The sequence below is a fragment of the Triticum dicoccoides genome, chromosome 7A (assembly GCF_002162155.2).
Source record: "Triticum dicoccoides isolate Atlit2015 ecotype Zavitan chromosome 7A, WEW_v2.0, whole genome shotgun sequence".
Lineage (NCBI taxonomy): Eukaryota > Viridiplantae > Streptophyta > Magnoliopsida > Poales > Poaceae > Triticum > Triticum dicoccoides.
In genome coordinates this window covers 611,030,780-611,046,815 of record NC_041392.1, presented here as the reverse complement: position 1 = coordinate 611,046,815, position 16,036 = coordinate 611,030,780, and the positions used below count along the sequence as shown (strand labels likewise).

At 44.1% G+C, this 16,036-nt stretch overlaps 1 protein-coding gene across 1 annotated transcript; it reads right to left on the bottom strand.

Annotated features, from left to right (window-relative positions):
- Positions 1-7,492: 7,492 nt before the first annotated feature.
- On the bottom strand, positions 7,493-8,893 carry LOC119333698. The gene has a single exon (XM_037606509.1). It carries the CDS (start codon positions 8,891-8,893, stop codon positions 7,493-7,495), a length of 1,401 nt encoding a protein of 466 aa, XP_037462406.1.
- Between the last annotated feature and the right edge of the window lie 7,143 nt (positions 8,894-16,036).

Here is a 16,036-nt window from a genome sequence, read left to right as displayed (position 1 = left end):
ACACAAAACATAAAGTAGAAAATCTCATGAGCTCCGTTAGCGAAAGAAAACAAAAGACCACTTCAAGGTACTGTAATGAACTCATTCTTTATTTATATGGGTGTTATACCTACTGTATTCCAACTTCTCTATGGTTTATAAACTATTTTATTAGCCATAGATTCATCAAAATAAGCAAACAACACACGAAAAACAGAATCTGTCAAAAACAGAACAGTCTGTAGTAATCTGTAGCTAGCGCAAGATCTGGAACCCCAAAAATTCTAAAATAAATTGCTGGACGTGAGGAATTTATCTTTAATAATATTCAAAAATAATTAAATAAATAACACTCTCTAAATAAAAATGACAGTAGTTCTCGTGAGTGATAAATTTTCTGTTTTCTACAACAAGTTCAACAAGACTTTCCCCAAGTCTTCCCAACGGTTCTACTTGGCACAAACACTAATTAAACACAAAAAAACAATCAAAACAGAGGCTAAATAATTTATTTATTACTAAACAGGAGCAAAAATCAAGGAATAAAAATAAAATCGGGTTGCCTCACAACAAACGCTATCGTTTAACGCCCCTAGCTAGGCATAACAAGCAAGAATAGATCTAGGTATTGCCATAATAGTAAGATAGATTATTAAAACTCATTTCATATTCTCTACGTTCAGCAACAAGTTTTCTTTGAGGCAAGCAAAAGTAATCAAAAGGCCTAAATTTAACGGGACAAAAGTCCCCAAGATCAACCTTGGGAGGTATAGGTTCCTCCTTTGGTCCTTCATAATGCACAACCAATTCATCATTATAAGCATTCTTTTGGCAGAACTTTGTGAGCCTATATTCAAGAGAACATCCTAGTTCATTATTTCGAATAGCCAAATCATCATTAAGTTCAGAAGTTCTATCAACTAAAACATTGATAGGAACCCTTTTTCTAAGATTTTCATTGAAAGCAACATAGTCTAGAGATTGAAAACGCATTATTTCTTCTTGATCAAAGAGGATAGCCTCTATGGGAGGGCGGCAGGCGTCCACCCTATAATGCGCAAAAATTTCTTTGGCTTCTTTTATTATGAATCTAAACTCATGAGCCAAAAAGATAGTAGCGGCACACTTAACAGAAGAATGCTCAATATTAGAAAATTCCGGAAAAAATCCTTTGTATGGAAGGATGTATGTGCATGAATTGTCTTTCAAGTTCAACTACAAGCATGGCAATAGCGTCAGCAAGACTACTAGTTCTATGAAGGATAGAACTTCCCATAGAAGGTAAAGCACCGGCACAAGTAAAGAAATCTTGAATAACTCCTTTTCTAATAATATTACCACTACCAACACGGAATTTTTTTGTATGAAGGATGGTAGGTTCTTTAGCAGGAGCATCAGAATTTTTCATGATATTATTGTCCATATCGACAATAACTTCCCCAATTTCAGACATAGAGGCAGAAGGTAAAGGACTTGACATAACGACAAGCTAGCAAACTGACACACGAGCAAACAAAAGGCAAACGGGCAAAAGAGGCAAATAGAGAGGGAGAATAGAGAGAGAGAGAGCGAATAAAACGGCAAGGGTGAAGTGGGTGAGAGGAAAACGAGAGGCAAATGGCAAATAATGTAATGCGGGAGATAGGGATTGTGATGGGTACTTGGTATGTTGACTTTTGCGCAGACTCCCCGGCAACGGCGCCAGAAATTCTTCTTGCTACCTCTTGAGCACTGCGTTGGATTTCCCCAAAGAGGAGAGGATGATGCAGCAAAGTAGCGTAAGTATTTTCCTCAGTTTTTGAGAACCAAGGTATCAATCCAGTAGGAGGCTACGCACGAGTCCCTCGTACCTACACAAAAACAATAGCTCAATGCAACCAACATGCTTAGGGGTTATCAATACCTTCATGGTCACTTACGAAAGTGAGATCTGATAGAGATGATAAATAATATTTTTGGTATTTTTGGTATAGATATGCAAAGTGAAAAGTAAAAGGCAAAGTAAAAAGCAAGCAATAATAAAGTGATGGAGATTGATATGATGAGAAAGAGACCCAGGGGCCATAGGTTTCACTAGTGGCTTCTCTCAAGAGCATAAGTATTCTATGGTGGGTGAACAAATTACTGTTGAGCAATTGACAGAACTGGGCATAGTTATGAGAATATCTAGGTATGATCATGTATATAGTCATCACATCCGAGACAAGTAGACCGACTCCTGCCTGCATCTACTACTATTACTCCACTCATCGACCGCTATCCAGCATGCATCTAGAGTATTAAGTTAAAAACAGAGTAACGCCTTAAGCAAGATGACATGATGTAGAGGGATAGTTTCATGCAATATGATAAAAACCCCATCTTGTTATCCTCGATGGCAACGATATAATATGTGCCTTGCTGCCCCTTCTGTCACTGGGAAAGGACACCGCAAGATCGAACCCAAAGCTAAGCACTTCTCCCATTGCAAGAAAAACCAATCTAGTAGGCCAAACCAAACTGACAATTCGAAGAGACTTGCAAAGATAACCAATCATACATAAAAGAATCCAGAGAAGATTCAAATATTATTCATAGATAGACGGGATCATAAACCCACAATTCATCGGTCTCAACAAACACACCGCAAAAAGAAGATTACATCGAATAGATCTCCACGAGAGAGGGGGAGAACATTGTATTGAGATCCAAAAAGAGAGAAGAAGCCATCTAGCTACTAACTATGGACCCATAGGTCTGAAGTAAACTACTCACACTTCATCGGAAGGGCTTGGATGATGATGTAGAAGCCCTTCGTGATCGATGCCCCCTCCGTTGGAGCTCCGGAACAGGCCCCAAGATGGGATCTCATGAATACAGAAAGTTGCGGCGGTGGAATTAGGTTTTTGGCTCCGTATCTGATCGTTTGGGGGTACGTGGATACATATATAGGAGGAAGAAGTACGTCGGTGGAGCAATAGGGGGGCCACGAGGGTGGAGGGCGCGCCTAGGGGGGGCAGGCGCGCCCCCCTACCTCGTGGCATCCTATTAATTGGCTTGACGTAGGGTCCAAGTCTCCCGAGTTGTATTCGGTGAGAAAATCACGTCCCCGAAGGTTTCATTCTGTTTGGACTCCGTTTGATATTCCTTTTCTTTGAAACCCTAAAAAAGGCAAAAAAACAGCAATTCTGGGCTGGGCCTCCGGTTAATAGGTTAGTCCCAAAAATAATATAAAAGTGGATAATAAAGCCCAATAATGTCCAAAACAGTAGATAATATAGCATGGAGCAATAAAAAATTATAGGTACATTGGAGACGTATCAAGGGATAATGTAGAAGAAAGGCGCACCGTGTGGTGGGCTCCAACTGCACATGGGGTTGTGTGCGGGAGCTGTGGGAGTGAGCGACATGGCATAGTGCGGAGCGACGGATCAACGCGGCTCCAACGACCCATGCGTGACCGGCGGGAGGTTGTGGACGATGGACCAAACGGGGTCATTTCCGTTTTGTTAACACTATAAACGTGCACGTGCAACGCACGTCTATTATATAGATAATAAGTAGCAAAGTTCATCTATTAAGACGGCGCTTGTCGGTTTGATGCCGGGTGAAAACACCAATGATGGTATTAGGAGTTCGTGTTACGGTCTGAGTTTGATCTTTTGACCTCTTCTAGGATGGTTGTCCAAAATCACAGGATATAAGAGTTCACCGTTGTGTTCATCACTTTTCATAGTTTCTATTACTCACCGTATCATCATTCAGTTCCGAGTCCACTAAAATGGTAAATAATTTTGTTCTAAAGTGTGTCCTATGCTCCCGCCAAATCAGAATTACCCAAAATATAGTAATCGGAATTAATTATAGAAGAATAGTCTAATATACTTTTGCCAAGTATTAATCAGAATTAGTCCACAAAGAACAATGGTGGGGATTCTGAGTGAAATACATGCTCAAAATAGTCAAATGAAACATTCCTATCCAGAAGTTTGACATCCATAAACCCCAGTATAATCCACCTACGTGACTACAAAATTTTGATTAGACATTTTAATTTGATGAAATGAAAGATAAATAAACATGAATAATTAAATAGCTTTATGGTGTTTCAGCTGAAACACACACATGGTGGGCAGCCTGACCGAAACTAACACACTCACTATACCAATGCCCAATCCCATTCATGTTCCCTCCTACTGCTTTTCCTCCATCTCTAGTGAGCTTGCTGCCACAATCATCACTCTCCCGCCAGCAAATTGCTCAAGATATGAGATTTACTGAAATTTTTGTGTTTTCTCACTGAATGATAAATCAAGTTCTATTTTCACTGCTTCTACAGATCAGAACAAAGGCAGATATTGAATACTCATGCTTCTGGGTATTCTATTGAATCTCAATTGTCAATAACTAATCTTTAGAAGACAAAATATATATGGAGAAAGAAAATTGCGGGTACTTAAGCTAGATCCATCGATATTCTCACTGGCCACCACAACTTTCTCTTGCTAGCAGGATATGTTTTGCTTCTTTAGATACTCTGCTTTCTTCTTATCATATGGTCATGGCATATCAGTATCTACTCTGTAACTTCTCGTCAGATTGCGTTTCTGTGAACTGATGGTTAGTAATTACTCCGTTGTCGGCTCTAGATTTTAGCCTAACAATGGAGACAATGAAGTTAGTTATGAGTATTAGATGTTTGGGACAAATAGCAACAGTACAAGGTTAGTCCCTGTGAATTGACTGACCTTTTGCCATGTGTTTACATTTGCATATATGTTGCACGTGGTAAAATATCGACCAAATAATATTCTGAGATGACATGGTTAGATTAAAGACAAACTATATAAGGTAAGATGAAGTACATGGATTAATCTTTTGCCTTGTGTTTGTTGCATATTTAAAAGGGACATGCTGAACCGACCCAGGGATGGGAGGATGATTTCGCCACAGTGTTCTTAGCCTAGTGGGCTTTCAATTCTTTTTCAAGGTATTCTCTCTACTTCAAGGTATTCTTTTTCAAGTATTCTCACAGCCCACCAAAATGAATAAAATCCAGTATAATAAAGATGCTACAATTGTTTTTCAGACTCAATGATATGGAGATGTTACTGACAAACTACAAACTTATCACCCCATAGTAATTTAACTACAACTGTAGTAACTAGAGGACAAGTTCCTACCCAACCTATCACCCATGTACATACTACAAACTTTGTTCAAAATAGATACTGCCAACTGACAACCATCAAATACTCCTAGTCTTATACATACTGCACACACTCGTAAACGAAACCCTCATTAAAACAATACATCAACCAGCAATATATTTTGGTCCTGTGATGCTGAAGACTGAACACCCCCATCCTGAAGGAAGTGATCGAACGAAGTAGAGTTTATTGTTTTCAATTTAAGTTTGTGCATAGACCAACTAATGTTGTTGCTAACCTGCGTGCAAAAAATGCTTTGCCTGAGCGGCAAAAGGTGTGCCGGGATAAATATGAATCCTAGCTTCATTTTTAGCATTTAGTATGACTATAACTATGTACTTATTCAGTAATGAAAAGCTCCTGGTTCGGAAAAAGGTGCAGGTGCATGAAACAAGGATCTAGCAAAACAAACATTTAAATACTGTCAATTCTTCAAACAGAATAAAAATAAGCAGATGGAGCAGCACACCTCCGTTTCTAAGAAGTACACAAGCTACAAATTTCATATTCAGGAAAGAGGAACCAAGACATAACCAAGAAAAAAAACATAGGATCCATAAACGTAAGATTCTGTGAATTGATGAGGCAGCACTAACCTCATCAAAGCTTTTCCCATCATGAATGGCATGTTCGTGTCTCTCTTCTCTAAACCGTTTAAAGAGTTGTTCTTGTATATGATTGCTAAGCACGACCCTTTGCAAATCTTTAGTCCCAAGAACAACACTTTAGGGCAAGTACATTTTGCTTCTTTAGAATCACCCCTTTTGAAATTAAAAAGGGCACAAATCTGATGCTTCCAGTGTTCACATTTGTCACACATAACCCACCTTAGAGCTAATCAATTAGAACAAATTAGCGCGAACAAAAAAAGTTTAGAGAATTCAATTATGAAGGTTCGCCTTAGGAAATTGATTCTTTCCACCTGAATCGTGCAACTGCGAGTCTCATTGTAACACATGATACAGAAATTGTGGCAAATCTCAATAGCAGCAGCAGTATAGTATGATGCATTTCATTTTGTCCGAGCAACACAAGGACAACAAGAAATTGGTGGAGGCTCAAACTAAAGCTTATCTACTTTGCAAAGAAACTTCTTGATAGAACATGTTGCCTTCATGCCTCTTTTCATATCATCAATCACTGAATGATCATAATTTCCTTGATCCTCATAATTGCATGTTGTGTGTCACTGGACTCACACCCTGGTCAACACAGCAACAACATCATCATCAGGTCATTAGCAGCAAGAAACAACGTCGGTATACAACAAAGCATAGCAACATATTACAAGATACAAGCGCAAAGCAGCAGCAGGCCATCAGCGGCAAGCACCCAGCGACATCAAGCACCCACACAAGACACACACACACACGTAGCAAGCAGGGCGGGAGGACCAGAGAACAGATACCTTGCCGGTGACGGGATTCCTGGCGGCTGCGGCAAAGATGACTCGTGGTGGTGATGGAGGTGAGTCGAGACGGCGACCAGGGCAACTCCACGCGACGGCTAGCGAACCCAAGCGGCAGCGGCACTTCTTGGCGCAGCACGGTGATGGTTTACAGCGAATGTATACAAAGTACTTGGCGATCTTCTCCGTGGTGAGTGCGACACCAACCCCTGCACGTTGATGAGGAGATAAGAGCGGTGGAGGGCAGGGCGGACAGCAGGGAGGAGACCTGCGGTGAAGGGCGGCGAAGGTGGCGGTGACCTGTGGCGAAGGGCGGCTTCGGGGCGGCGGCTGGGGGACCTGCGGGCCGCAGCAAAGGGAGGCTCTAGGGCGGCGGCTCGCCGAGCTGCGGGTCACGGCGAAAGGTGGCTCCGGCGACGGCTGGGGGACCTGCGGGCCGCGGCGAAGGGCGGCTCCGGCGGTGGCTCGACGACCTACGGCCCGCGCCCGGCTGTGGGAGGAACGGCGCAGAGACGCGAGGTCGTGCGGGAGGAACGGCGCGGGGCGTGAGGTCGTGGGGGTGTGGCGAGAGGTCGTGCGAACATTTTTTTTAGCGGTCAGGCTTAATTGCGTGGTTTGTTGCGTTAAACATCGAAGGATTAAGGGTCATCAGATCTTGTTGATGGACGGGTCTGATTGTTTGGTTCTCCGCCTTCTTTTTTTTTACAGGGGTAGTAGATAGTAGATAGATAGATGATCTTTTATCATCCCATAAAAAACATGATCTTTTATCTTTCTTGTGTTAGCATAACTTCTTTGTATGTTAAATGCTGCTAAAATTTCAAAATTCTATACACGAACATTTCATTTGAAATGCTCTGTGCTGATAGGGGCGAACACTCTCTTGGCCCTGCCAGCACTAGTCAGACGGATCAATTCAGTCGGCGCACGACGGGAAGACCCAGACCGGGGGCGGCCACTTCCAGAGCAGGTCCCGCGCCGCGCCTGGCGGCGGCCTGTAGCTGCCGTCGGCGAGGTCGAGCACGCCGACGTCCGGCGCCACCTCGCGGCACCTTTCGTGCGACCACGGCCCGTCATCGGTGAAGTAGACGCAGTTGCCCCTCAGCTCGGGGCAGTCGTCTACCGGGATGCACAGCGACGTGTTCTTCCCCAAGAAGAGCGCGCGCCCGGCCAGGATGCCGGCGCGGCCGTTCCAGCTGTCCACCGGCGCCCACCGACCACCTATCAGCTCGAAGAACTCGGCCGCGACGGTCGTGTACTCGACCTGCTCCGGCCGGGGCTCCCACCTCCGCGCGTTCGCTGCGTCCCTGAGCCGGTGGACCTGGAGTAGGCGCCCCGGCGAGAGCTCCACGAGGTATCTACTGCACGCCGCCGACATGGAGCACGCGCGCCCCGAGCAGCAGCAGCACGGCGGCGCGATGGCCTGCCGGGTCGGCGTCGTGTCCGCCGTGACGTCCATGTCCCATGCCTCAACGCGCCCTGCGGAGTCCATCGCGTACACCAGTTGCCGCCCGCCGGCGCTAGCCGTGGAGGAGGCACGCATGGCGTCCGCCCAGCGGCGCGAGGGCGTGTCGAGCAGCGTCCACCTCGTGTCGCTGGCTCGGGCGATGGCGATGCGGGACAGAGGCTGGCAGATGAGCATGACGGCGTAGCCGCCCGATCCCGGCGCGGCGGTATGCCCCTCCCGCGGCGCGGACACGAGGATGGCCTTCTCGTAGAGCTCGTACCGGAGCCTGTCCGGCGCGAAGGACTCCGGCGGGACGAGCACGGTCGCAGCCTCGTCGGCGTCATCGTCGGCGAAGCAGCACCGGAGGCTGTAGGTCACGACGCGGCCGTCCGCGTCGCGGCTGGCGTGGACGAAGGGGAGCGTGTCGGGCGGCGGGAGCGGAACCTGCGCACGGGTGAGCGGGTTGAGGAGGTGCAGCTCGGAGGCGGCGTCGGCGGTGACGAGCCACCCGTCGGGCGACGAGCCGACGCAGAGGCGGTCTGATATGGCCGGGGCCGGCTGCGGGATGGTGTACGCTCTGCCGTCGGAGAGGCTCAAGAACCGCGCCCCCTCCGAGGACGTGCCACCACCGCGCCTCCGGCGCACGGTCGGGTCGAAGGGGAGCATGAGCCACGGGGACGGCACATGCACGGCACGGGGCTGCACGGCGCTGGCGGCCGACCACCACGCGGTGCACGCGGCGGGGAAGCGGAATCGGTCCGGCACCGGGAGGCGGGCGAGGACGGACTCGAGGAGGTCGCCCGGTAGGTCCGACCACGAGCAGCCCGGCCCCGTCCCGATGGTGCCGACGAGCTCGCTCATGACCGCCATTGGCACAGCACGCAACGCACAGCACAGAATCGCAGCTTGATCACACGAGGAGAGGAAGAGGAGGGAGCAGGTGAGTTGGGTTCTTGGGATCGTGACTCGTGAGAAGCAACTTATTAACGCGCCATTCCTCGGAATCCTCGGCGTCGTCGTCGTGGCGTGCCCCATACTACTTCCATGTGTTTCCTCTTCCCTCGCATGCCGCGGGCGGAAGCGGCCGCCGGCCGGGGTCAGGTCAGAAACTAGCGGTGGTGGCAGTACAGCGGCTCTGACCGGTTTGACGGCAGTCTCGGGGGAGAACGGCGACGGGAATATACGTTCGGCCGGTCGGCCGCGACGGCGGAGACACGGTGGGCGCTAGTGGTAAGGTCTCGCCGGGTTGGTCAGAAATTAGAATACTGTTGTTGCGGGAGACTGTTTTTTTTTTGGGTCTGTCTAGTCTCAGTCGACTTAGACTTCGTGAAGTTTAAGGCCCTGTTTGGTTCATAAGTTTTAGGACTTTTTTTAGTCCCAACTTATAAGTCTCAAGTCCTTAAAAAGTCCCTATCTGTTTGGTTCCTGAAACTTATAAGTCTCTATAAGACCATATTACAACTATAAGTCCCTATAAGTCCCTCCTTGAGAGTCTTATTTCATAAGTCCCAAATGGCCACTTTAAATCCCTATAAGTCCCTTCTGTTTGGTTTACATGGGACTTATAGAGACTTTTTTAAGTCCATAGATCAATAAGTCTCTGGAAACAAACATCCCTAAGTCGACTGATGTCACCTAAGACAGATTAGGCCTGTTTGTTTAATCAATAGCTGCTGGGTTTTATTCTTAGTTGGCTCATTTTTGTTTCTCTGTTGGTTTTGTTCTATTTATTTATTTGGATTGGTTTGTTTGTTTCTTTGTCTTTTGTCTTTGTTTGTTCTTCACACCGCAAAAAAGTGTTCAACAAGAGAAGTAAATAAAAAAAGCATTTTTATGTCGCTAGTGCAGCACATTGCCAAGTCCTTCTCTTTGTGCGTCATCTTTGTGAGTCCTTCTTTTTCTTTTTATTTTTTTAATAATTTGTTTGAAAAAACATTTTGTATATTAGAACAAAAATCAATATTTAATGTAACAAAGAAACAAAATGGAAACAAGACAAACTAAATAGTGTGGCACCGTTTTTCACAAATCAATCTTTATAAGTTGCATACAAATGGAGGTCATGCAAATGTGTGCTTCCAACCTGGGTTGCGTTGTTTTTCTCAACAAATAATAATAATAATAATAATAATAATAATAATAATAATAATAATAATAATAATAATAATAATAATAATTCAAAACACAAGGGTAAAAATATAAAAATAGTAGAAAAAGAAAAGGTCAATAATAAACCTGATTAGCAGGCCGCCCAAGCTGGGTGTGTAGTTGCAAAAAAGTTAGTTGCAGCCGGAGGCGAGACTTGCAGTTGCAAGCCTACTATTGGACATGCAATTGCAGTCAAGGGCGACACTTGCAGTTGCGAGCCTAGTGTCAGACATGCAACTCCCCCCCCCCCCATCCCTGCCCCCCAACATGACAAATTTTTCAGTTGTAACCATGTTGGAAGACATTGAATTGCAGTCGGGGGTGACTGTTGCAGTTGCATGTCTAGTACTGGACATGCAACTTCCCCCACCCCTCTCCTGCCGCCCTCTAAGAAAAACATAAGACCAGTTGCAGTCGGGAGGGAGACACACAGTTGCATTCGGGAGCGACACTTGCAGTTGCATGGCTAGTATTGGACATGCAACTCCACCCCCACCCACCTCTCCCGCCACTCGTACAAAACAAGGGTTAGTTTGTAGTAGCGATGTGTGGACTTGTACTTGCATTAGGCGATGACACTTGCATTTGCAAAGCCTAGTGTCGGACATGCAATGACCCCCTCTCCCGACGCCCACTTACAAAACAAAAAATGTCAGTTGCATTGGGTGTGTAGGCATACGGTTGCAGTCGGGGGCGACAATTGAAGTTGCAAGCCTAGTATCAGACATGCAACTCCCCCTCCATTTTGCTCCCTTACAAAACCAAAAAAGGACAGTAGCAATCGAGTGTGTAGGCATGCAGTTGCAGACGAGGGCAACACTTATAGTTGCAAGCCTATTGTCGGACACACAACTTCCCCATCTCGTGCCGCTCACTTACAAAAAAGTTCAGTTGCGGCCGGGTGTGTAAGCATGCAATTGAAACAAAAAATTCAGTTGCAATCGGGTGTATAGTCATGCAATTGCAGTGGAGGGCGACACTTGCGATTGCAGGACTACGGTCGTACATGCAATTGTCGTTGCAAACGTATTGTCGGACATGCAATTCACCCCTCTCCGTAAAAAACATAAGGCCGGTTGCAGTCGATAGGGGACATGCAATTGCAAGCCTAGTATCGGACATGCAACTCCCTACTCTCGCCGCCCACTAACAAATCAAAAAATGTCGGTTGCAGTGGAGTTGGTGGGCATGCAGTTGTAGTCTCGTGTTTAGGCATGCGGTTCCAGCCGAGGAAGACACTTATAATTGCAAGGCTACTGTTGGATATGCAACCCCCCTCTCCGACAAAAACACAAGGCCAGTTGCAGTCAGGAGCGGGACATGCAGTTGCATTTGAAGACGACGGTTGCAGTTGCAAGCCTGATAACGCACATGCAACTCCCCTCCCTCTCCCACCGCACCTAGAAAATAAATGTTAGTTGCAGTCGGATATGTGGGCGTGCAATTGTTATCCGGGGTGACACTTGCAGTTGGATGCCTAGGAACAGACATGCAACTGCCCTTCTCTCGACAAAAGACTAATAAATTACATTCAATGGCGACACTTACAATTGCGCCTAATAATGGGCATACAAGAAAAAGATTTTAAATGCACTAAGAAGACAAAATATAAATAAATAAATAAATAAGAAACATGGATTTTTTATAAAGTAAATAAAAGAATAATAATTAAAATGAAACGAGAAAAATGGTAAAAATGCAAATGCAAAATAAAATCAATGTCACGAGAATGACGATATTTTTTTGTTAAAAATCACTTACAAAAAGATAAAAAGAGGCAGCAAAATAAAATAAAAAAACATATAAATAAATCCAGAAAAAGCCAGACCATCACCAAAAAAAAGAAGGAAGGAACTGGCCAGACACACCCTAAAACAGCCCATCACAAAAAACAAAATGGAAGCAAACTCATTGGATATGAGAGAAAAAATAAAACAAAAAAAATAATTACCAATTCTTGGTCGCTTTGAAGACATAGAGTTGCATTCTGGGGCAACACTTACAATAGAGGTCCCGTTGCTACCGTATCGATTAAGACTTTTCTAATTTTTGGTCGACTGAGAATAACAAATTCACAAAAAATAGATATTTTTTTTGAATTAGATATTACCATCTATACTTCTTTTAGACTGACATACTTAACACAAAGCCAAAGCTAAAAAACTAGAAAAGGAGATGTGGATGCTTGTTCTATACAAAAAACGCATGCACGTACACACATCTTTAAAAAAGAAAATTCTGGTCCTAAAAAAGGATGCTGCACTAGAAAAACTATACAGTTAGGGATATTTTCTATCAATAACAACCACACACACGCACACGGATTCTAGGAAAGAAAGAGGGGAAAAACACACAAAAGATGCTACTCCAGTATACAAATTCTTTTCCCTTTCACTCTTAGACTTTGTAAACTTTACAGGCAAAAAAAAAGACATACTGTCCAAAGCCCGCCACTCCCCTGCCTAGCCCACCCAAAGCTGATAAGAAAAACAAGACTGGAAAGCAGCCCACTAGTCCGTCGGTCTACACGGGCCAATTTGCAATTAAAAGCGGTTTGCACGCATCTAAAAGCAGTAGTAGATCTAATGGTCTAGGAGTCGACTGAGACTTCGCGAAGTCTCAGTCGACTGATTTTTAGCAGCACCATTTTTCTTTTCTTTTACAAGCACAAGCACGGTCCTTTTTTTGAGTTTGTTTTTCAAACACGGTTGATGTACGTGTGATAGTGATGGGAAAGATCCTCCATCCCCTTTCCCTCCCGGGTCGCTTGTGCGGGCGGCTCCGAAGGAGAAACCCTAGCCGCCCCGAGCACCCCTCCTCCCCCTAATCCCTGACCATCGCCGGCGCCGGCGGTGGTGGCGCGCCCTGACGGGATTTCTTCGCGCGGGGGAGTCTTGTCAAGTGGGCGGCGCGGTGGTCGTCTCTGGTGTGGTGGCGCACGACGGAGAGTGTGAGGATATACGGAGCACGGTCGTGAGGCAACGGGAGGCTGTCTTCCGGGGGCGCCGGCGCGGGAGTCAGAGGTAGCGCCGCGGGGGGGCCTTGGTGACAGCGGATCTTGGCCAGGAGGTATGGCGGCCGAGAGTCGTTGCGGAGGCCGGGGAGCGCGATGCGCTTCCAATTGATGTGCTCTTGTTTTCTGTTTATCTTTCCCTAATAATAAAGAAGCTATTGTTTCTGGTCGTCTGTCATGAACATTTCCCCCGAAGTTGTTATAAATTGGATGAAAACAACGAGATTTTTAGATTAATATGTATTTCAATGAGGATTTAAATAGTGCGGAGCAAATAGAATTACATATGCCTATCCTATTTGACAACGAAGAAAAATAAAACTGGCAGACAGCCTATATTTGAACAAACAATAAACCATCAAAGTAAAACCAATTCAAGATATTCATGGATACAAACACAGATGAAACAGAGGCTCCACATTTAGTATGGCTTAGTAGTTGTTTCTCTACATACCAATGAGAACTTGCAGAGAGATGTGAAAACAACATCAAATAACATTTTCTTACTCGACCACGAGCTTATTAAGCAAGCTCACCTTCAAGACATCAGCACTGACATATAACAAAGATGGAACAAAGGAATTACATGTAAGAACAAAAGAAGCAAAACTCAAAATTAGCGCATGTTGACAGTGAATTACAGTGAGAAGACCACCGGCATTATACAGAGCTAGCATGGTAATAATGCCTCATGGGATCAGATAATTAATGATTGGCAGCAAAAGAACCTAGTGCTACTTTATAGGGAAAGAACGATGATTATGCTGAGCAATAATAACATGAAGCTGTGATGTCCAGCCAACACACTGCAGCTATCTGCATAAGCTACTGGTCCTTCACAATCGATATTGCCTCGGATATTTCTGAAGTCATTCTAATATATCTTAAGTGAAAACATGCTTATGAGGCATCTTTAATTCCCTCTGTTATTTAGTTACATTTCTCCGTGCATCTACACATTGCTGCTGCCATTTGGATCTTAATTAATTAAGTTGACTATTCTGGATCTGTCACAAAGTACTGAAAAAATGATTTCATGGTATAGTCTGCTGACCATGGTTTCTAACATAACTATTCCAATTTAAAGAAGACTAGCATATATGCCCGTGCTTTGCAAAGGGAGAGATGTTTCTTTGGAGAAGCAATGAGAGAGATAATTGATATGTCCATCAAAAATGATCTCCATAGCGGTGCAATAGAGAGAGGAGTTGTGGTCTTCTCGCGAGCCATGTTTGTCCCGCGAGATCTTGATAGTGGTGGGGTTAGTCGGTGTGATGGCAACCATCCAACTCGTGCCTTTTTTTTCTTCGGGCCCGCCTCTGTCTCGGGGTTGTGTCTGCCTCCTCATTTTGATAGCTATGTGGCGATCTTCGGGGCACGGTTGCTTCGACCACTCTCTCTTATGATGACGTAACCAGATAGATTACTAATTGTAGCGCATAAATCCCGTTTCATTAGCATATTTAGCGCATAACCAAACACCAATGTCCTTTCTCTATTAGGGTTTATTCTCTTTAATTATTTTAGCGCTCACGTGCCCATAATTTTTTATCCGGGCCAAACCAACATATTCTCTTTTATTGGCCCAAGGACAAAAATTGCTTCCTCCGACGACCTAGTAGGGGAGTGCAGCTGAGGCCCAATACAGTCTATGCGACAGAGCAAATTTTTTTTGGGCCAACTACGTGAGGGCTACTATATGACGCTAGTTGTGTAAAAATAGCATGTAGGATGCACATTAGCTCGTGTATGGACCAGCACACTGGTAGGCGCCAAGACGACTGTGTTAGTAAGGCATGAAAAGAATCCAAAAAATTATGAGTTGAGAGATCAAAATCATGCCCTCAAAGACCCGACTATGTGCTGCTAGCCACTCAAAGAAACGAGTCCTACCAACCAATGGCCGGCTCAAACCTTTAAGATCATACTCCAATGTTAGATTGGAAACATTTTTTTTGAACTGTTAAACAAAATAAATTGCTGAATATTCCTGAAAACATGAATAATTTTGAAAATCACTAGCATTTTTGAAATTCTTTACATTTTCATAAATACACAACAAAATTTGAAACGCTCAAAATTCACATTTTTTTAAAAACATAAACCTTTTATAATAACATGAACATGTTTTCAATTTGTGATTTTTTAAAAGGAAACATATTTTAAACATTTAGAACAATTTTTGAAAATGTGTTTCTTGACATTATTCTGAATTTGTGAACATTTCACTGAAACAAGATTTTTTTTCGAACCAATTTTGAATGCAATTTTTTTTGGAAAATCCCGAACAACTTTGGAAAACAAAAAGAAAAAATGGAACATTTAAAAAAAATCTGAACCAATTTTGAAATGAGGACAAAGATTTAATGTTCTAAACATTTTTCAAAAAGGAATAAATTTTAAAATGCTGATTTTTTAAAAGTTGGCTTTTTATGATATTGTGAACTTTTTGAAAATTTTGAATTTACGAAAAAGGGGCAAAATAAACTTGAAAGGAAAATAGGCAAAGGAAAAAAGCAAAAGAAACTTAAAAAGAAAAATATAAACATAACACAAAACAAAACAAAAAAGTAAACAGTTCAGCCCAGCATGGGCGCCCTGTGCAAATTTGCAACTATCTAATGCTCGCTGCGATAAATAGGGTTTTCCCATCTGCGTGGACACGAAAATAACTTGGCTGGCTTTGCTAGGCCACATTGCAGGTGGCCCATGTAGCAAATCTGGCGTTTTTTCTTTTCTAATAGACGAACGAACAAAAATTTAGTACCACCTCGGATAGAAGAAAACTTTTTCGATGGTGAACGGATGAAAAAATTAGAGAAACGCACCTTGCTTTATTAATAGATACAGAA